General features: G+C 44.7%; 1 protein-coding gene across 1 annotated transcript in view; it reads right to left on the reverse strand.

Annotated features, from left to right (window-relative positions):
* LOC115461867 (ciliogenesis and planar polarity effector 1-like) overlaps positions 1 to 23,533 on the reverse strand; it is a 337,061-nt gene that overhangs the window by 191,102 nt on the left and 122,426 nt on the right. Inside the window, exon 10 of the mRNA XM_030191927.1 lies at positions 8,849 to 9,101. Coding sequence (XP_030047787.1) covers positions 8,849 to 9,101 — 253 coding nt within the window. The remainder of the gene's footprint in view (positions 1 to 8,848; positions 9,102 to 23,533) is intronic.

Here is a 23,533-nt window from a genome sequence, read left to right on the forward strand (position 1 = left end):
CGTGCAAGACATCCATACATAGTTTTGCACGTGGAGGCACGTTCATTGCTGTAAAGAATGTCAATGAGGTGAGAGAACAATTATTCTCTTCAAGAGACCCAAGTCCTGATTCATCTATGTCTAAAGCATAGAAAGCATCTCTTTAAGACAAACCACCACCTGTCCCCAATGAGTGTGTCTGTTAAGGCCTGGACCTACATAACAGGCACCCTGCAAGGTAAGTGTCCAGCAATACCCCACCCCCAAACATCACAGCACCATTAATGTACAAGCACTAGAAATGGGCAGGGTACAGGCACTGAGGTCCCTTCCAGCTGAGTACATGTATGAGCTCATTCACCAATCCAAGGTTTTAATGTAGTTCCCCCCATGCAAGAGTATTCATGGATGTCTATGTGCACACCCATAAACATAGAATGGAGGGAAAAGCGAACATACATATCTGTAGCAGGTATTCTCCAAGGACAGCAGGCCTTATATTCTCACAATTGGGTAATGCGGTCACGTGTTACCCGGTTCGGAGCTTAGGTTAAGCTTAACATAGCTTTGTGGAGTGCAAAACATGCTCCACCACATATGCGTGAGTGCCTTACTGCCTGCTGCGAGAGTGCAGTTAACGCAGTTAAATACTACAGCGTTAAAAAAGGAAAAAATAGGAGACAACTCCTAAGAGAGGTAGGAGGGTATGTGAGAATATAAGGCCTGCTGTCCTCAGAGAATACCTGCTACAGGTAAGTATCTTCGCTTTCTCTGAGGACAAGCAGGCCATTAATTCTCACAACTGGTGTATCCCTAGCATCAAGGCTCACCTAAAACATTGGAAAATTGGGCCTCGCAACTGTGAGGACATAACTCAGATTAACCTGAAACTATATACAAACTGAGTGAGAGTGTAGCCTAGAACAGAATAAAATGGGCCTAAGGGGTGGAGTTGGATTCTAGACCCCAAACAGATTCTGCAACACTGTCTGCCCAAACCGACTGTCGGGTATCCTGCTCAAGGTAGTAATGAAATGTGAATATATGGAATGAAGAACACATCACAGACTTGCAAATTTCTTCAATGGAGGCTGACTGCAAATGGGCTACCAACACAGCCATGGCTCTGACACTGAGTCTTGACATGACCCTCCAGTGTCAGCCCAGCCTGGGCATAAGTGAAGGAAATGCAATCTGCCAGCCAGTTAGAGATGGTGGGTTTACAGATGGTGCCTCCCATCCTGCTGGGATCAAAAGAAACAAAAAGTTGGGCAGATTATCTATGGGGTCTTGTCCGCTCCACATAACAGGCTAATGCTCACTTAAAGTCCAAGGTGTGCAAGCTGCTCTCGCCAGGATGGGCATGAGGTCGGGGAAAGAATGTTAGCAAGACAATCGACTGGTTCTGATGGAACTCAGACACAACCTTAGGTAGGAATTTAGGGTGTGTGCGGAGGACTACTCTGTTGTGATGAAACTTAGTATAAGGTGCATCAACTATTAGAGCCTGAAGCTCACTGACTCTACGAGCTGAATAACAGCCACCAAAAAAATGACCTTCCACGTCAAGTACTTCATATGGCAGGAATTCAGTGGCTCGAAAGGAGCATTCATCAGCTGGGTTAAGATGACATTGAGGTCCATGACACAGGAGAAGGTTTGACAGAGGGCTTTGACAAAAGCAAACCTCTCATGAAGTCAACAACTAGAGGCTGTCCAGAGATAGGTTTACCCTCTACACAATGATAAGCACTAATTGCGCTGAGGTGAACCCTTACGGAGTTGTCTTGAGACCAGACTCAGAGAGGTGTAGATGGTACTCAAGCGGGGTCTGTGTAGGACAGGAAACGGGATCTAGGGCCTTGCCCTCTTACCAGATGGCAAACCTCCTCCATTTGAAAGAATACCACCTCTTAGTGGAATCTTTCCTGGAAGCCATCAAGACCCAGGAGACACCCTCTGACAGACCTAAGGAAGCAAATTCTAGGCTCTCCAGACTCAGGCTGTGTGGGCCTGAGACTGAAGGTTGGAATGCAGAAGAGATCCCTCGTTCTACATGATGAGAGTCGGAAAACACTCCAATCCCCACGGTTCTTCGGAGGATAACTCCAGAAGAAGAGGGAAACAGATCTGCCGTGGCCAGAAAAGGCGAGATCAAAATCATGGTCCCGTGGTCTTGCCTACGTTTCAGCAAAGTCTTCCTCACAAGAAGAATGAGAGGATATGAACATATAGAAGACCCGTTCCCCAATGCAGGAGGAAGGCATCCGACACTAGTCTGTCGTGAGCCTGAAGTGTGGAACAGAACTCAGGTACTTTGCGATTCAGTTGAGCGGCAGAGAGATCCACTGAGGGAGTGCCCCACACTCAGATCTCACAGGCTACGCCCATGCTGAGAGACCACTCGTGCATGGCCAGACTGCTATTTTTGCCCACCAGATGAAGTAGCCCAAAGGAACATGCCGCGTGAGAACAGAGCCACATCAGAATGGCTTCCCCGCCTGATGGGGAGCATCCTGCCCAAGACCCCATGCTGCACATCCTGCAGCAAGTGGCTGTAAACCAGATCCACTTGCTGCAGGAGGTGGCAGCACTGAGGCAGGTTCTGAAGCAGCAGATGGGGCAGAGGCAGCTCCTGCTGTTGGTGGCAGAGTTGTATCCAGGAGAAGACTAACCAACAATGAGGAGAAGAACATTGTCCCTACTCCCCATGTAAACATTATTTTTCAGTTCAAATACAAATGTTTCATATTTTTGCATACCAGGGTCTGTGTCTCTACTTTGTGCATAATGTGTTGATGGCCTGACAAGCCATGCTGGCTAGACTTAGGCTGTTAAATGTACTATTCAAACCATGGGAAAAAGAGACTGCATAAAAGGGAGGGGGAAAGGCACCACAAAAGGGGAGGGGAGTGTATAAAGGGCCCTCTGTATGCACAAGCATAGCAGCTCACCTTGAATGTCAAATGCTGTCCCCTGGACAAGGCACCAATGCGCTCAATAGCAGAGGAAGGCCCTGTAGGTCTCTCAACTGCTCCCCCTTTACAGCCCACCCCAATCCATCATACTTTGGATCTCAATTAGGCCACATTTTGACGGTATCAACTGGCTTGTGGCCTTCGCCAGTCTGTGATACCAGTTGAACTAAGGTGGTCCACCCACAGCCCCACATACTAGGGCTCCTAAACCCCCCTCCCAAGCGTGCCTGCAGTCTCCCTCTCCAATCCATTCTGCCATCTCATGGCTGTAGGCCATGTGGAATTGAGATATTTTTGAGCCCTATCAGGGGGTTATAAAAATTGGCCTACTAGGTCCTGGGGATAGATTAGCCCCTTAGTTGGTGAAATGGGCAAGACTACTATCTGAGAGTCATATGTCAGGAATGTAACCACTGGGTGCACATGTGTCTGCAAACAGATTCCTGGCCTGGGACCAGGCAGCCCAATCTCTGGCATCTTAACTCAGCTTGGGAATGGCTCCACCTCGAGACACCCTACAACCATCAGTTCAGCTAGTGTCCTCTGGGGATTAGGGAAAGATCTATAATGTAGAAATTATCCCTAAATGTGGCTACAGTGACCTGGACATAATAATTCAAAGAAGGTCATGGCATGGGGCAGACTGACCACCTTCCTCGCCATACAACTCTAACTGTCTGTATCTCAGGATGGGGGCATCAACATTTGCTACAATACCTATGCTGCCACCAGAGATGTGGTGTCATCAAATGCTGGGGTTGATGTGGCTGCATAGTCTGACAGAAACTTTGGTGGCCACCTGGAATGTGGATCTCCAAGTACACGTGGAGGCTGCAATTTGGGTTGCATCACAGGTGTAACCGTGCCGCAGATCATTCATACATAAGTGTCCTGCTGTGACCCAGTAGAAGGCCACATGTACTGATCCAGGTCACAATTAGCTTAGACGAAGCAGTTTTCCTGTTTGCTCCTTACAACCTGCAGCAATGGAACTGCCCCATTACCCCCCTGACCATACAGCCCCACACCCTTTGGACACAAAGCACAGAGCTGCCTAAAAGAAAGGTATGTGGTCTCACACTAGTGACCTGCTTGTTACCAACCAGCAAAGGCAATGCCTAGACTATAGCTTCCTCTCTTTTCTGCAGGCTTCTTTATCCACAACCAACATTGCTGAGGGCCAGGAAAGTCTTGCTAACAGCTGGTTCATATTTACACATGTACAATTCTTCAGTAAATAGTATACACTGGTAAGGTGTACAGTTTGTAAGATTGTGTATTGTTTGTGCTTTTTTTAATGAATGTTTTATTGTGCCTCACCTAGATGTTTGGACAGGCGGGTTATAAATATAATAAATAAATGAGGAAAGGGAAAACAAACATAAAACTGTGAGGGATACCTCCACGATTCAGGAGTCAAAGGAAACATTGTATACATGCTTATTTTATCGCAATTGCAAACAGTTAAGTACTGAACAGCAGAGGAGCTTGCCCATAGGAATAATTAGCCTTATATAAGAACATGAGTAGCCATACTGGGTCAGAACAATGGTCCATCTAGCCCAGTATCCTGTTTTCCAAACAGTGGCCAAGACAGGTCACAAGTACCTGACAGAAACCCAAATTGTGGCAACACTCAGTACAACAAATCCTGAGGGTGGGATGAGGTAGTGGTCTGTATGAATCTTTCCCCGGTTCGGACCTGTTTTAATTCCCTCCTCTTATAGACCTCTTTCTGACTCCGTCACACGGGGGACTAAAGGTACTTATTTCATATAACAGATTCTGTATAGTTTCTCTAACCTCCATTGTCACCCAATCACAAGGTCTATTCTGGGGTGGCATTAGGAGCCGTAATTAAAAACTAATTCCCATAATTACTGCTTTCTGTTTTTTTTTCTGGATCTAGATATACTCTGGGCCATTTATGTTCCCACATAAATCTTATTAAACATCTGTCTAAGTTTCTGCAAAGACTGAGTGTCACTTGTATATGATCTACCTTGTAGGCTAAATGTAAGGTAAAGAGAAGATAGAATCAATAAAAATAAAGACAGAGATAGGTTTAGATAGATAGGTACATTTTATTTCTTACCCAAACACAAGTCTTCAAGTTGATACAAATACAGACATCAGATTCTGGTTTCAGCCGCACAGGGCTTCGCCGTCTGACAGAAGCTTTGGAGAGGACTCTCAAACTAAGCCAAAATCTCCCCTCTTTTATACACAAACCTCTCCATAGAAGTGAATGGTGAGAAACCTTGCTCCTAATCTTTCTCACTTTCTGAGATCATACTTTCCCATGCGGTCTGCTGTCGGATGTGCCCACCTCCTTCCGTTCTCAGCTACTGCTAATTATCAACATGTTTTGGGAAGCGTTGAGATAACAGTTTCACATCTTCCGGCTGCAATACTTTTCACACCATCTTATGAACTCTGTATTACCTCTGTATCATTGTATACCAAAACTAATAAGCTCCATTTTATTCATCTGATCTTTCATTACAGGTGCTATATTTGATTTAAAAGTTGTACCAGTTTGTATCAGGACTCATTGTTCAGACCTGCTTTTTTCAGATTCTCAAATATTAATTCACTTGCTTGCTGTTTGGCCTAGTCAGTATTTTTTTCAGTTGTTCTAGGCTGCATAGCTTTACCCATCACTATTCCAGTGGTAGATCTAAAGCCAGGCCATATATTAACAGACCCCTAGTTGGTGTGCACTCTACTCTGCTCTGTGAGTGGGGGGTGGAGGGGGGCTCCTCGTCATCTTGGTCTTGAGCCTGCTGCTGTGGTTGCTGTAGCTCCTCTGGAAGGGCCTGTCCTCGGCGCTGAACCAGGTTATGAAGCATTCAGGCCATGAAGATCTTGGCAACCTTTTCAGGGCTACAGAGGAACTCCCCTCCAGAACAATCAAGGCATCGGAACCTGTTCTTGAGCTGTCCAAAGGTGCGCTCTATGATGCCACCTGTGGTCCAATGACCGCTGTTGTATTCCTCCTCACCCACGGTTTGGGAGTGCACTAGCAGGGTCATGAGCCAGGTCCACTATGAGTATCCTCTGTCATCTGTGGGGGGGAAGCAGAATGAGAGACATGGGTGTGTATAGGCTGGTCTGGGTACCATGTGGAGATGGGGTGGGACTTGTGGGATGTGGAGACACATGGAAGGAGGCAGTGCCGAGGGTTTTTGGGTGGAGGGGTTAAGGGGTTGGCTGATCCCTGTTGCGCTTACCTAGGAGCCAGCCGCTGGTGATCTCCCCTCGGTTGAACCTGCTGTAGATTCCAGAATGCTGTAGCATGTAGGCATCATGGATTGAACCTGAGTATCGGGCACACACATCCACAATCTCTCCCTGGGTATCACACACAACTTGCACATTCATGGAGTGGAATGCTTTTCTATTCCTATAGGTGGCCTCTCATGGCCGGGGGGGGGGGGGGGTCTGAGTGCAATATGTGTGCAGTCGATGATGCCTATGACCAAGGGAAAGCAAGCTATGCTGTAGAACTGAACCATGTTGTTCTGCAGGGCCTGTGAAGTAGCAGGGAAGGTGATGTACTCTGAGGTATGGGTGAGGAAGGCATCAAGGAACTCTGTGAGGCAACTGGAAATGGTGGGCTGGGTGAGACTTGCGTTCACAGCTAGGACAGACTGGAAACTACCAATGGACAGAAAAGCAAGGGAGGCAGTGCCCTTCAGGCAGACAGGGATAGGATTTTGGAATGGGGTATCTCCTGCGGTGTCTCTCCTCCAAACCCTCTTCCACCTCCATCAAACCATGAGCCACCAGTGCATACAGTGCCTGCATTTCCCACCACCATAGGTACAACTGACTTGCCCAAACTAAGGACTGTGAGCACCTCCACCTACTGAACCTAGTGAGTCCCTCCCAAAACAGACAATGCCCAGCACTCACTCTTCCACCGCCAGCAAACAGTCCTGAAACACAAACACAGCAGCAATCACTCACTTACACAACACCAGCAAACAGTCCAGACATACAGCAGCAGCAGCACAAAGCCCAAGGACAAACTGGGACTAAACAAACCAAGGAACACTGCAAGACAAAGGACAAGCAGGAAAAGGGGTAGATACAGGGAAAGGGAGGGGTGGAGGGGGCACGAGACAGAGAGGAGGGAAATGTGAAGGGAACAAGGTTCAGATTACAGCAAACAGACCAATTGTAACACAGCACTCAGGAACTCTCAACTTTCTTTCAAAATATCACTTCCTCCACTCTCCAACTCCTCAAATTCGCAAATGAGTCTAAAAACAGCTTTGCTCTTACCTTACCCTAGATGCTTTTATATTAGGTTTAATGCACAACGTTCTTTCCGCCACTGGGATAATGTTACACTCTCCATTATGGGCTGGAGACATTCATTCTGTAAGACCGCCCAAGACATAACTTTGAAACGCCCCCTCTGGAGACATTCTAATATAGACATACTAGCGATTTAAAGTGGGGTTTTTTCTTTTTTTTTTTTTTTATTATACTCTTTGGACATTTTCTGAAAGAAAAACATCTAACTACTTTTAAGTCATTTTTTGGACGTTTTTCTCTTCTGAAAATGAGTCCCTTAGTCTTGCTATACTGTCCAAACTGACAGGCAGAACTAGGTGGTGTACAATATAAATATCAGAAACAGAAAGGAACTATAATATTTACAGAACAGAAACACATATACTTAGAGAGATAGAATGCAGTCATCTTCCAAACACACACACACACGATAGACTGTAAATAAACAAGCAAAATTAAATCAAAGAATAGCTGTATGGAATACAACTCAAAAGAATACAATTCCAAAGAGAAAGATCATCACACACATTAAGAATCAACCTCAAACATATGAACAAAAAGTCTCATTTTTAATGCTGTTATGAACTCTTTCAACAGGGGATACCACAGAGATTCAAGTAGCAAACTATTCCATAAAAAAGGGGCTAAAAAATAAAATGCAAAGTGCTTTGTAGTCTCGAGTTGTGCTTGTTTCGGACCCAGACCTAATCAATAATCATTGATAGGTCAAAGAACAAGAGATGGAGTATAAAAAATTGTTAATGTGGCAAGGTAATCTGGTAGACCTACTTTAAATGCCTTAAACTGTTCCTGGTTTTTAATGAAGGTTGTTCCTGGGTTTTAATGAATAATTGCTATAGAGCTCATTATTAGGCAACCTTATCTACAGCCACAGCATTTGTTTTTTAAGAAAATTTTTAATCCCCAATTATAATTCATGGTGAATGCTGATTGGAAAACAACTAAAACTATTATTTTTTAAAGCCTAATTACTTTATAGCCAAGCACAACCAAAATGACTGAGGTGATCAACAATCAAAATTGACATGAATTGATACCAGGCCCACTGCTTGACAGTTAAGATGACATTAACATGTGAAGAGTAATTTTACAACAGAGCATCTAGGCAGGAAAGGTCCACAGGGGCATATGTTGCACCTATTTTATAAAGGCAACATATGCACCTATATACCTTTATAAAATTACTGAGAATGTAGGAGCACACATTTATATCTGCTCTGAGGCAAGTGTAATTGTGTATATGTGCTGGTAATAACAGGCACATGTGTGTATTTTATAAGATAGATGAGAGTGTTAATTCTACCACTCTTCCACCTGCATGCATATTGCACAGAAATAGCCACTGTGACTTCTCTGAACATAAGTTTTACACATGTATACTTTACATAATTTCTTAAGAGTCTACTTGAGGGCATAAATGCTATGCTATACACGTCCCTTAGAGAATTACCTTCCTCCAACCCCCACATAATATACCCAGTTGTGAGAATGATATAACCTGACTGTGCTCGGAGAAAATATACTTATCCATTGTGGTATATTACTACACTTAAATAAAACAATACCTTGGAAACTGACAAAATCCGAGAGACTTTTTCAAGTCTATGGTGTGAATCTAGGAGAAGTGATCTCATATATAATGCTGGTGAAAGATTATCCAGGAACCGAAGTGCAGTAACCATATAGCCATCTGAGACAATGAGGTAAGGTAACCGTGGGTGTGCTACTACAGAGAATCTCTGTCTCAATACATCCATTTCAGATGATGATGAACCAACGCAATTAGAGTCGGATGATTTAAACACAGACTGATATGGTCTAGGAAAAGACAAAAATACATCATTAAAATTAATAAGGAAACATAACATGCGAAATTAAGGAATCATTTTCAAAAAAAAGCAAAGTAATATTTTTTAGAAGCAGACCGACTAATGAAAAGAAAAAACCCACAAAATAGGGCATGTTAAGATAGTAAAGTAAGAATTTAGATATATTTCCCCTCCCCCACCCAAAAAGAAAATAACTAGACATACCATAAAGTAAAGTTTCAAAATAAAAACCAAAAGATAACAGCCTTTCTACTGAACTAAACATGTTAAACTTGTTTCTTGACTGGCTTTAAGAAGCTAACATTCCATAATGAACAAAGGAGGATATAGTGAAATCAGAAGAAAGCATTCCAATTAAAACCTTTTCACTATTTTAACACACTTATATTCCACTAATTCAAAAGAGTTTGTCTTTAGCGAATTCCAAATAAAGAAGGGGAAGGAGAAAGTGTAAGAGCAGATTATTTGAAGGTAACAAGCAGCAAATTTTATGGCTCACAGAGAGAGTTAAGAAACCCAAGTCTTTGTTAAGTCCTAAGACACTGCATGCTACTCCATTAACGTATGTAGAGAAAGTTAAGCACATAACTTCATCCATTTAAAAGGACAGACCTTCATCATATCCAAACTTATCCACATCAGTACTAAGAAGGTAAATTCAAGATAGACGCCAAACAACTGGGCACTAACCTTGTATTCTGTAATGGCAGAGTTACACGCCATATCTGTTATAGAATATTAGCACAAGTCCGCAGTTACGTGACAAATCATAGGCATGACATGACTACTTAATGCCATGTCTATAGCTGGCATAAATGCTGGTGCCTAAATATAGCACTTGGGTGTGTAAATGCAACTATTCTATAAAATGCTTGCAAGAACAGTTGGAACGCCACTGATATATCCATGTCCCTCTCATGTTAACGTGCTCTTTGCATTTGCATGCAAAAGTAGTTAGGTGCACTGTACATAGAATAGGGGTGTAAGTCTGTAATGTGTGCAAGAGTAAATCAGTGCCAGTTAGTGCTTGTTAATGCCAATTACTGATATGTATTGCCAATTTAGTGCCAAATAGTTAATTATGTTATGTCTATAACTTGCCCTATTCTACAACTGTGCTCCCAATGCACACCTAACTTTGGGTGCCGTTTATAGAATATGGGGGATAAATGCATAAAGTTATAAACACATACAGAAAAGCCTCAAGCCCCAACTACATATGCAGCTAGAATTTGAATGTCATGATTTACATATTTAAATAAGTAAACAGTTGATTAACTTGTGAAAATGGCCATATGCATGCAAGTATGGATTTTAGAAAAGCTGCTATTTACATGGTTATACCTAAGGAATGCTCAGATGGGAAAATTAGGTTCTTACCTTGATAATTTTCTTTTCTTTAGTCACAGCAGATGAATCCATTAACTGATGGGTTGTATCCGCCTACCAGCAGGTAGAGATAGAAAACACTGAAAGCACAAGGTGTTCCTGGACGCACTACTCCTTCTGCCTTCAGTATATGAAACTTCCAAAGCGGAGTGAATAAAAAAGGCAATATAACAAACTTTCCTTACAGAGAACGAACACCCCAGAACTGGGGCAATAACCAAAGGAGGGACGTAATAAACCTCCTGCAATAAAAACAGCATGTAGGAACTCTGATAGCTTGTCTTCAAGTACTCCTGATAAGGCACAATGTCTGTATGCAACATCTGTACAAAAACTAAAGTCAGTCAGGGAGGGATTATGGATTCATCTGCTGTGACTAAAGGAAAGAAAATTATCAAGGTAAGAACCTAATTTTCCCTTCCTTGTCATCAACAGCACATGAATCCATTAACTGATGGGATGTACCATAGTAGTAGTAGTAATGTACCAAAGCACTCCCTAAGTAGGGTGGGAACAGGCAACTCCACGAGCAAGCACTTGCGCTCCAAAATGCGCATCCTGCCGCACTGCCACATCCAGCCTGTAATGCCACACGAAGAGAGCTGAGAAGCCCAGGTAGCCGCACGACAGATCTCCCAAAGAGAAAAAAAACACACATTTCAGCCCACGAAGAGGACATTGCCCTCATAGATTGCACTTTAAACGCTTCAGGCAGCGACCGCCCTAAAAGCAGATAAGCCAAAAAAATGAGTTCCTTAAGCCCTCGGGTTATAGTAGCCTTAGACGCCGGAAACCCCCGTCGGGGACCTGCCAACAGAACAAATGATCAGAATTCCTAAACTCATTTGACATCTGCAGATACTGCCACAGAGCCCTGCGGACATCCAAAAGGCACAATTGCCCAAAGGAGTCCGGAAACTCCTCAGAGAAGGAAGGAAGAAAGATGGGCTGGTTGAGGTGAAAAGCTGAAACCACCTTAGGCAGAAAAGAAGGCACCGTACGAACAGTTACCCCAGATTCCGAGAACTGCAGGAAAGGATCCCGACAGGAAACAGCCTGAAGCTCAGACATTCTTCTAGCTGATGTTATTGCCACTAAAAAAAACTGTCTTGAGAGTCACATCCTTCTCAGAAGCCCGTTTAAGAGGCTCAAACGGAGATCGCTGGAGCGCCTTCAACATGAGCCCCAGGTTCCAAGCCAGACAAGGCGAATGCAAAGGAGGACGGAGACGAAGCGCCCCTCTGAGAAAACGGAGAATATCCGGATGAGCAGCAAGGGATAATCCGGAGACTTTCCCCCGGAAGCAGGCCAACGCTGCCACTTGAACTCGAAGGGAATTGTAGGCCAGGCCCTTTTGTAGCCCATCCTGCAAAAACTACTACTAAACATTTCTAGAGTGCTACTAGGATTATGCAGCACTGTAAAAGTCCAGCAAGAGCGAGACTGTCGCCACAGTCGGCGAGATAGACTTTGGCGTACACCAAGCCTCAAAAGTGCGCCAGATCCGAGCATAAGTCGCAGAGATAGGCCGCGTGCAAGCCTGCAAGAGCGTGGCAATAACCTTATTAGAACAGCCCTTGTCCCTCAATTGCACCCTCTCAAAAGCCAGGCCGTAAGACCAAAGCGGCAAGGATCTTCCATAGTCACCAGACCCTGAACTAACAAGTTTGGAACCCGAGGCAACGGAAGAGGCGCGTCCACCAACATCTGCCGGAGATCCGCGTACCACGGACACCTTGGCCAATCCAGGGCGATGAGAATCACCAATCCACATTGCAGACGAATCCGAAGTAGAACTCGCCCTATCAAGGGCCAAGGAGGGAACACATACAGGAGGCCCAAGGGCCAAGGTTCAGCCAGAGCATCCAACCCCGCCGAGCGAGGATCTCTCCTTCTGTTGAAAAAGCGAGGGACTTTGGCTTTTAAGCATGATGCCATGAGATCCAAGCCTGAAATCCCCCATTTGGCACAAATCTGAAGAAAAACTTCGTCTGCCAGTTCCCATTCCGCTGGGTCGATTTGATGTCTGCTGAGGAAATCGGCTTGCACGTTGCTCTAACCGGCTATGTGAGGCGCGGACAGCAGCTCTAGGTGGTGCTCGGCCCAGTCACAGATCTGAGATGCCTCCGCAGCCAGGGCCCTACACACAGTGCCGCCCTGGCGATTGATGTAGGCCACTGCTGTCGTAGTATCCGACAGAACTCGGAGAGAAAGACCCTTTAGTGTCCTGTGGAAGGCCAGAAGAGCCTGAAATATCGCTCTCAGTTCCAAGCGATTGATGGACCATCCCGCTTCCGTGGTGGAACACAGACCCTGAGCATAGCATCCCCGGAAATGAGCTCCCCAGCCCAAAAGGCTGGCATCCATTATCACCAGACACCAAAAAGGAAGAGCCAGTGGCATCCCTTGCCGCAGCCTGCTGTTGGAAAGCCACCTATCCATACTGCGCTGGGCCGCAGGAAGCCACCGTAGTCTACATTGGTATTCCTGGGAAATCGGAGACCATTGCTGAAGCAGAGCAAGCTGCAGCGGTCTTATGTGAGCTCTCGCCCAGGGAACCACCTCTATGGTGGCCGTCATCGATCCCAGGAGCTGAACAAAGTCCCAAGCTCGAGGGCGAGGCATCCGCAGGAGCAGGTGGACCTGATTCTGAAGCTTGAGCCGCCTGCTGTCGGGAAGAAAAACGAACCCTGAATCCGTGTTGAACCGGACCCTCAAATACTCGAGAGACTGAGAGGGGCTGAAGTGACTTTTGGGCATATTGACTACCCAGCCCAGAGTCTGAAGAACTGTAACAACTCTGGCTGTGGCAAGTCGACTCTCGTCTGCCAAATCCGCTCTGATGAACCAGTCATCGAGATAAGGGTGAACTCTGATACCCTCTCGCCTGAGAAAGGCAGCCACTACCACCATGACCTTGGAAAAAGCCCAAGGGGCAGTCGCCAGGCCGAAAGGCAAGGCGCGAAACTGGAAATGTTGGCTCAATACCGCAAACCGGAGAAACCGCTGATGCGGCGGCCAGATGGGAATATGCAAGAACGCTTCCTTGAGGTCCAGAGACATGAGAAACTCTCCTGGTTGTACTGCCGCAATGACAGAGCGCAGGGTTTCCATGCGGAAGTGTCGCACTCCTAAGGCCTCGTTGACTCTGCGTAAGTCAAGGATAGTGTCACGTCCGTGGCCGTGACAACCCTCAGACTTACCCTGTTTCTGGGAGTCAGTATCTGTGCTGGCTTCTGCTTGTCTCTGTGTCTGTCTTAGGTTCTCTCTGGCTCTGTGTGCTGATTGCCCTACTGAACCTCACCTGTGTGGGCTTTGCCTCTTCCAAGATGGCTGCCGCCTCCTCCTCTTTGCCAGTATCCAAGATGGCTCCCGCTGTTCCTTCCTATGGGCTGACTGCTCTGTGTGTCAAGCCTCTGTTTGGTTGCAAGGTGATTGCTGCAGCTGTGGCTCTGGTGTTGAAGGGCTTTATTAGTCACTTGGAGACTACAGTCCTGGCCTTTGCATCTCATCTAAAGGTCCTGGTGTATAGAGTGCTCTGTACACAGTTTCAGTGTTTGCTCTGTGTGAGTTTCTATGTTTGTCAGACTAGTTAGCTTAGGCACCGTCTGGCTTGTAGCCTGTGCATAGCTCTGCTAGTTCTCTGTGTTTGTTTCCAGTGCATGACTAGTTAGCTTAGGCACCGTCTGGCTTGTAGCCTGTGCATAGCTCTGCTAGTTCTCTGTGTTTGTTTCCAGTGCATGACTAGTTAGCTTAGGCACCGTCTGGCTTGTAGCCTGTGCATAGCTCTGCTAGTTCTCTGTGCTTGTTCCTAGTGTTAGACTAGCCGCCCTTGCTAGCCACTATCCCGAGACTGTGTTTGTTCCTAGTGTTAGACTGGCCGCCCTTGCTAGTCACTATCCCGAGACTGTGATTGTTCCTAGTGATAGACTAGCCAGCTTAGGCACCGTCTGGCTTGTAGCCTGTGCATAGCTCTGCTAGTTCTCTGTGTTTGTTCCTAGTGATAGACTAGCCAGCTTAGGCACCGTCTGGCTTGTAGCCTGTGCATAGCTCTGCTAGTTCTCTGTGTTTGTTCCTAGTGATAGACTAGCCAGCTTAGGCACCGTGTGGCTTGTAGCCTGTGTATAGCTTTGCTAGTTCCCTGGGTTTGTTCCTAATACTTGACTAGTGTATAATTATACTACAGCAAGATGCCCACCGGAAGGGTGGAAGGCCAGATTTTAGGACTCAGGCTGTAAAAATACCAGCTAGGTTTAAAAATCTATGACTGGCTGAGCAAGGACTTGCTCTTCCTGCAAGTTCATAGAATCTGAAAAAAAAAGCAGATGGAAAAAAATGAGACAGAGGTAATACAAAGTTCATGAGAAAGGTATGAGAGGTATTGCAGCCGGAAGATGTGAAACTGTTATCTCAACGCTTCCCAAAACATGTTGATAATTAGCAGTAGCTGAGAACGGAAGGAGGTGGGCACATCAGATCGCAGATCGCATGGGAAAGTATGATCTCAGGAAGTTGAGACATATAAGGAGCTAGGTTCCTCACCATTCACTTCTATGGAGAGGATAGAGTATAAAAGGTGTGAGATTTTGACTTAGTTTGAGAGTCCTCTCCAGACGGCGAAGCCCTGTGCGGTTGAAAGCAGAATTTGATGTCTGTATTTGTACCAACTTGAAGACTTGTCTTTGGGTAAGAAATAAAATGTATTTATTTATTTAAACCTATCTCTGTCTTTATTTCTCTTGATTTTATCTTCTCTGTACCTTACATCTAGCCTACAAGGCAGATCACATACAAGTGACACTCAGTCTTTGGAGAAACTTAGACAGATTTTTAATAGGCTTTATGTGGGAGCACAAATGGCCCAGAATATACCTAGATCCAGAGAAACAGAAAGCAGTAGTTATGGGAATTAGTTTTCAATTACAGCTCCTAATGCCACCCCAGAACAGACCCCCTTATGATTGGGTGACAATGGAGGTTAGAGAAACTATACAGAACCTGATATATGAAATAAGTACCTTTAGTCCCCCGTGTGAAGGAGTCAGAAAGAGGTCTATAAGGAGGGGCGATTAAAAACAGTGGTGAGCCCCGAACGCTGACAGTACTCGTTAACCTTCTTCATCTTCTTTGAACGCAAGAGGGGATACTTCATTTTGTGCGTTCAAATGTTCTCTGTTTCTTTCTGTCACTTTATTTTCCTTTTCTCTTTTTTCTCTCATACTCACCTGCCTCTCCCTACCGCTACTTTCTGTCCTTCTGCCTCACACGGACATTGCCCATTAGAGGGGTATTGGGCGCCAATGTTCTGTCCGTTTTCCCCCCCTACTTTAAATACTCTTCTATTCTTCTGTCTTTTTACTTTCTTCCCTGAATGTCTTACTGCCCTGCGCTGAACTAAATATTTGCGTTTCTATCTTTCAATATTCTGTTCTGTTTTTTCTCACCCTCTTTTCTTTCTCCTATCCTGTCCATCTCTTTGATTTGCGTGATGTGCGCAAGAGTGTGCTTGTTGTGTGAATGAAGCATAACAACGAATCCAGGCGACTGCGATTTGGGGTTTGCTGTAAGTTTATTTCAATGTTCAAAATCTTTGGATTGGTCTTTATGCTAGCAAGTCTCGCTTAACAATCCTCAGAGATTGCGCATTTTCTACTTCCAATCCCACCCTGTGTTCTGTCTTAATCCCTCCTTTTCAAATCCCTGTCCCCCTGTTCTTATCATGTATTCTGTTCTTTCTTCTTCTGTCGAGTCCCCTGGGTCTTATTCCTGCTCTTCTCTTTTCTGTACAGTTTCTTTGACGTTCCTGTATCGGGGGAATTTTCTTTACTCTGGGAGAAAGCACGCTTTCAGATTGCTCTCCTCTAAAATCCTTCTGGTTTCTCTGCTCCTAGTACTGACAGCCCCCACCTTTCCCCATCTGCTATTGCCTTCACTCTGTGTGTGCGACACATACTTTTGATCTTGTGCTGAAACAGTTATCCACGAGATTTTTTTTTAATGTCTCCGGACTGTCCCTTTTACTCTATTCCTTTTCATTCTTTCCGTTGGACTTCCTACAACTTTCTTTCCTTTTCAGCTGAAAACAGTAATTACGGTGTTCAGCTTTGTAGCTGTTTACCGTCGTCCAACTGCTGTTTTCCTCTTATCTAATCAGTTCCTTCAGTCTTCTGAACTATGCTTTCTCTCTAACCACTCAGCCCACACCCCCCCTTCTTGTCCACACTTTTTCTTTCCTTAAGTCCAATCTGAATCCCTTCCTCCACAACATTTTGTTCTTGTCCCCCTTTTTCTGCCACAATAATCCTCCCTGCCCTCCTCTCTGATGCCCTACCGACTCCTACACTATATGTCTGTGGTCCGTGTAAAATTTATAAGGCTGTGGCCCGCACGGTACCAATTGGGGTAACTTAATACCTTACATACACCTTTTTGGCTTCTTGTGCAAACCAGAAATCATTTTTTTCCCCTTTGATTTCCTATAAAGCTATTCTTTTTCCTTCTCAGTCCCATGTGGTGTGAGTTTTAATTTTCTTTCCGGAACAAAGCTTATCACATTACTAGTAACTGTCATATTGGATATATACTCCCTCTTGGGCTTCGAATCTGCCTTTGTAAATCTATTTACACTTGCCCGAAGAGCTGTAAGTTTTAAACCTTTTTTCTCACATTTTTTTTTATATATCCTCATCCAGGCTTCCGAAACTACCATTTCTTTCTGTAGCTTTTAAAGGTTTCCCCTAACAAGTGCTGTAGTTCACTATCTCAAGGACATGGGAGTCTGGGAAGCTTGCCCACTTTAGCTGCCTTATCAGTCCAGCACTGCTTTGGCAGAAGAGGCTCTACAGTTCACTTTTAAAAGCTCAAAAAGTGATTTTTTTCTTTCCGTTCGTTTTTTTGTCCCTGTTCTATACAGATATTCTTTTTAACCTCTCACTGTCTATCCTCTGTCAACTGTATTGCTCCTAAATCCATCTAACCAACTCCCTCTCATATCTTTTTCATATCTTTCAACTTCGAACTTGGTATAACTTTTTCTTCAACATATTCTTGACTTATACAAGGGTTCTTCCCTTAACGCCGATTATTTGATTCTCTGGTATGTTTCCTTAGCAGGTATCATAATTGTAAAATAACTTATCTTTTCATGCCTCACGCTGCCATGTCCGTTATACGTGCACCTCTGAGCCTGTAAGATTGTACGGACGTATTTCTGCTTTCACTTTTAAAATTATGGCACTGCATCTTAGTCTTACTCTGCATTCTCCTTTTAGCTTGGGCACAGCTTAGTTGTTAGCTGGTGTATAGCCTTCCAAGTCTCCTGAGTTGCTCTGTGTATGTTCCTGTGTATGACTGGTTTGCCTGGGTATAGCATTCCTATTAGCCTGGGTACAGTTTACTAGTCATTGTGTTGAATCCTGCCGACTGCCAGAACCCGGACAGTCCCTGCTTGTCTGCCTTGCCTTCGCCTAGGTGCCAGGGGGCACTCCTGGATCTTCATTCCTGCTGTTCCTGTAAGTCCTACCAGCTGCCAGAACCTGAGGGCTCAACCCTCGGGGAAAGGCAGTCAAGTGTAGGTGAAGCCTAGGTCCAGGGTGTTCCAGTTCCGCGGGTTCCGCTCCAGTGTGTTCCAGTCCAGCGGGTTTCACTCCTGTATGTTCCAGTCCAGTGGGGCCACTCCAGTGTGTCCAGTCCAGCGGGCCCCACTCCAGTGCGCACCCGTCCGGTGCGTTCCAGTTCCGAGTGTTCCGGTGTAAAACTCCAGTCCGGGGTTCCGGTCCAGTCTTGTTTCATCTCTACCTGGAAGGTGATCTTGCCTGCCACTGCCGCTCCACGGTGGTGGCCTATGGACTCACAAACCCCGTGCTCCCGAGGAAGAAGCCTGAAAGTATGCCAAGGTCCTCGAGAGCGCGGCAAGCGCGAGAGACGCGACAGATAGGTCTGAACGACTCGCCTTTTCGAGGCACCACAAAATAGATAGAGTAGCGACCGCAGCCGTGTTCGGCAGGAGCAACCGGAACCACCGCTCCGAGCTTCAGCAACACCTGCAAGGTCTCGTATACTGCCACCCGCTTGACGGCAGTGCCGCATCGGGACTCCAAAAACACATCTCCTACTGGGACGGCAAATTCTAGCCAGTAACTTTCTCTGATCAGGTCTAGGACCCACTGACCCGAAGTAATCTTGGTCCATTCCTCGAAAAAGAGGGAGAGACGACCCCTACTGCAGGAACCGACAAGTGGACTGGCGCCCCAACATTGTGGAGGACACCCCTGAACTCCTGGATGTTCCCCGGATGCCACCGCGCATTTGTCCGAACGAAAGGAGTTCCTCTGCTGGAAACGGGTACGTTGACGAAACCCCGCAGAGCACCCCGGGCGATACCTGCGAGCTTCGCGAAAACATGGCCTTTTGGAAGAAGGCCTCAGCCTATCCTCAGGCAACCGTTGGGACAGAGTCCCCTAGGTCCTTAATTTTCTCCAAATCCTCCCCAAATAAAAGGCCCCGAAAGGGTAACCTCACCAGCCTTTGTTTAGAGGCCACATCTGCCGCCCAATGCCGGAGCCAAAGAAGGTCACTAAAGAAATCTACTGCAGCAGCATTCAATTTTTGAAAGGGTAACTATGACAAAATGAAGAAAATGGTTAAAAAGAAGATGAAAGGGTCAGCCACTAAGGTTAGGACTTTAAATCAGGTGTGGAGGTTGTTTAACCATTGTGGTTTAATGGTACAGAGTAACCATGAGTACACAGCCAAGGAAAATCTTGCCTCATTTGCTTCATTTCTTTGAAGGCGTAAATAAACATGTGGATAAAGGTGAGCTGGTTGTTGTATCTGGATTTTCAGAACGCTTTTGACAAAGTTCCTCATGAGAGACTCCTGAAAAACTTAGGAAACTAGAAGACTAAGCATCCAAATGACAGATGAAGTTTAATGTGAACAAATGCAAAGTGATGCACATTTGGAAGAATAATCCGAATCATACTTACCTGATGCCAGGGTCCACTTTAGGAGTCAGCACTCAAGAAAAAGATCTAGGTGTCATTGTAGAAAATGCGTTGAAATCTTCTTAATGTGCGGCGGCAGCCAAAATCAAATGGGATGCTAGGAATCACTAGGAAAGGGATGATAAATAAGACCAAGAATACTAGAATGCCTCTGTATTGCTCCAAGATGCAACCTCACCTTAAGTATTATGTTTAACTCTGGTTGCCATATCTCAAAAAAACATAAGTGGAATTAGAAAAGGTTCAAACAAGAGCAACCAAATGATGAAGGAGGTGGAACTCCTCTTATATGAGAAAAGGCTAAAGAGGTTAGGGCTCTTCAGCTTGGAAAAGAGACAGATGAGGGGAGATATAATTGAGGTCTACCAAATCCTGAGTGGTGTAGAAAAGGTAGAAGTGAATCGATTTTTCACTCTTTCAAAACCTACAAAGACTTGGGGACACTCAATGAAATTACATGCACATACTTTTAAAACAAATAGGAGGAAATATTTTTTTCACTCAAAGAGCAGTTAAACTCTGGAACTCATTGCCAGAGGATGTGGTAAAAAATTTTAGACAAGTTCTTGGAGGAAGTGTCCATAGTCTGTTATTGAAATGGATATGGGGAAGCCACTGTCTGCCCCAGAATTGGTAGAATGGAATGTTGCTAACAGGTTTTCTGCCAGGATCTTTTGACCTGGACTGGCCATTGTTGGAAGCAGGATATTAGGCTAGATGGACCACTGGTCTGACACAGTTTGGCTATTCTTCTCTATCCAAAATTCAGAAGGATTTGGGCACTTATTAACATATGAAAGGTAACTTACAACCAACTTGAAAATGGCCATCGCTGCCCTACATCACCTGACCTCCTGAGTAGAAGACTAACTTCAGCAACAATACTTAAAGAGCCACTGTCCTACAGGCTAGAGAGGAAGGAGAACTGAGGACCAAGTTCAAATTCCAAATAGAAAACACCTCCTGCAGTGAAGGTCTTGCATGTTGTCTATAAGGGACACAGTCCAAGACGTTCCCTCACTATTCTCCATCTAGGATCTACTTCTACCAGAAATGGTTTTCAAGGGTGACAATGCGGAAGAACTAAAAGAAATCTCGGTAAACCTGGAAGATATACTGAGCAAAATAGACAAATTAAAGTAAATTAATCAACTGGACCCGATAGCATGCACCTTAGGGTACTGAAAGAACTCCAACAAGAAACTGCTGATCTGCTGTTAGTGATCTGTAACCAGTCATTAAAATCGTCTGTAATGACATAGTAGATGATGTAACTATGTGAGATGACTGCTCATCACCATCATTTTAAAAATTAGCAGTCCCCATTGTCATCCCGGATCCTGATGGTGCTAACTATTCCTGACAGCCTTTCTGATACTGCTGAGGTGCAGTTGCAACGAAAATGTTATGTCTCAAGGCACTTAATTTGCAGGAGTTCGTTTACCAGCAATGCACAGTGGCTCTGGGCCTAGACCATGGAGAGAAGAACAGTACACAAGATGAGCCCACATCATCAGGCTCACCTGTTGCCTCGGCATCATGTCCCCCTTATGACGATAAGGAGTTAGTGGATTCCATTCACCAAGAATCTCTACGGCTACAGAACATTTGTTCTGACCTCCACGCGGTGCGCTCCGAACTTGCTGCTCTTGGGGCCAACTTGTGAGGATAAATCACTGACATGGGAAAGAACGTTGTCAACACAAAGGTGGGCCTCGAAGAACAGGCTGAATTGATCGTTGGGGTTGAACAAACGGCTCACAGACTCAATACAGACCACAAAATACCTGTTAGAAAAAAATTAAGAACTTAAGAAAATCAAAGTCATCGCTCCAACCTTCAAGTGCGTGGACTGCCAAACTCTCCCGACTATATGGGCTGCGAAGCAGTGGTGCAGCGCATGGCAGCCGCCATTTTGTCTGTGAATGCTGATTTGGTTGATCCGAACACCAAAAAATTCAGAGCACTGGGCTTCTGGTGCTCTAATGTAGTAAAAGCAGTTAAATTAGCGGGATTTTAAAAAGGTTTGGATGTCTTCCTAAAAGAAAAGTCCGTAGTGGAGTGGAGGAGTAGCCTAGTGATTAGTGCAGTGGACTTTGATCCTGGGGAACTGGGTTCAGTTCCCACTGCAGCTCCTTGTGACTGTGGACAAGTCACTTAACCCTCCATTGCCCCAGGTACAAAATAAGTACCTGTATATATGTAAACCGCTTTGAATGTAGTTGCAAAATACCACAAAAAGGCGATATATCAAGTCCAATTTCCCTTTCCCTAAAGAAGTACATAAGTATCGCCACACTGGGACAGACCGAAGGTCCATCAAGCTCAACATCCTGTTTCCAACCGTGGCCAATCCAGGTCACAAATACCAGACAAGATCCCAGAACAGTACAATACATTTTATGCTGCTGATCCTAGAAATAAGCAATGGATTTTTCTCAAGTCCATTTTAATAACAGTCTACGGACTTTTCTTTTAGGAAGACATCCAAACCTTTTTTAAACCCCGCTAAGTTAACTTTTTTACTACATTCTCTGGCAAAGAATTTCAGAGTTTAATTACACATTGAGTGAAGAAATATTTTCTCCGGTTAGTTTTAAATTTACTATTTTGCAGCTTCATTGCGTGCCCCCTAGTCCTAGTATTTCAGGAAAGAGTAAACAAGCGATTCACGCCTACCCATTCCACTCCACTCGTTTTATAGACCTCTATCATTTCTCCCCTTAGCAATCTTTTCTCCAAGCTGAAGAGCCCTAGCCGCTTCAGCCTTTCCTCATAGGGATGTCGTCCTATTCCCTTTATCATTTTGTCGCCCTTCTCTGTATCTTTTTTGAGATGCGGTGACCAGAATTGAACAAAATATTTAAGGTGTGGTCGCACCATGGAGCGATACAAAGGCATTATAATGTCCTCATTTCTGTTTGCTATTCCTTTCCTAAGAATATCTAACATTCTATTTGCTTTCTTAGCTGCCACTGCACACTGAGCAGAGGGTTTCAACGTATCAACGGCAACGCCTAGATCCCTTTCCTGGTCGGTGACTCCTAATGTGGAACCTTGCATTATATAACTATAATTTGGGTTCCTCTTTCCCACATGCATCACTTTGCACTTACTCATATTAAACATCATCTGCCATTTGGATGCCCAGTCTCCCAGACTCATAAGGTCATATTGTAATTTTTCACAATCCTCATACGATTTAACAACTTTGAAAACTTTGTGTCATCAGCAAATTTAATTACCTCACTAGTTACTCCCATCTCTATATCATTTATTAATATATTAAAAGCAGCGGTCACAGCACAGACCCCTGGGGAACCCCACTATCTACCCTTCTCCATTGAGAATACTAACCATTTAACCCTACTTTCTGCTTTCTATCTTTTAACCAGTTTTTAATCCACAATAGGACACTACCTGCTATCCCATGACTTTCCAATTTCCTTTATAGACTTTCAGGAGGTACTTTGTCAAACGACTTTTGAAAATCCAGATACACAACACTGACCGGCTCACTTTTATCCACATGTTTGTTCACCCCTTCAAAGAAATGTAATAGATTGTTGAGGCAAGATTTCCCGTCACTAAATCCATATTTCTTTTGAATATGCTCTGTAATTTTGTTCTTTACAGTAGCCTCTACCATTTTGCCCAGCACAGACGTCAGGCTCACCGGGCTATAATTTCCCGGGTCTCCTCTGGAACCTTTTATAAAAATCGGCGATACATTGGCCACCCTCCAATCTTCTGGAACCATGCTCGATTTTAAAGATAAATTACACATTACTAAAAGTAGTTCCGCAAGTTAAATTTTCAATTCTATCAGTACTCTGGGATGAATACCATCCGGTCCAGGAGATTTCCTACTCTTCAATTTGTGAAACTGCCCCATTACATCCTCCAGGTTTATAGAGATTTCATTCATTTTTTTCCCGACTCGACAGCTTTGAATACCATTTCTGGCACTGGTATCTCTCCCAAATCTTCCTCGGTAAAGACTGAAGCAGAGAATTCATTTAATCTC

The sequence above is a fragment of the Microcaecilia unicolor genome, chromosome 2, assembly GCF_901765095.1.
Source record: "Microcaecilia unicolor chromosome 2, aMicUni1.1, whole genome shotgun sequence".
In the NCBI taxonomy this organism is placed as follows: domain Eukaryota; kingdom Metazoa; phylum Chordata; class Amphibia; order Gymnophiona; family Siphonopidae; genus Microcaecilia; species Microcaecilia unicolor.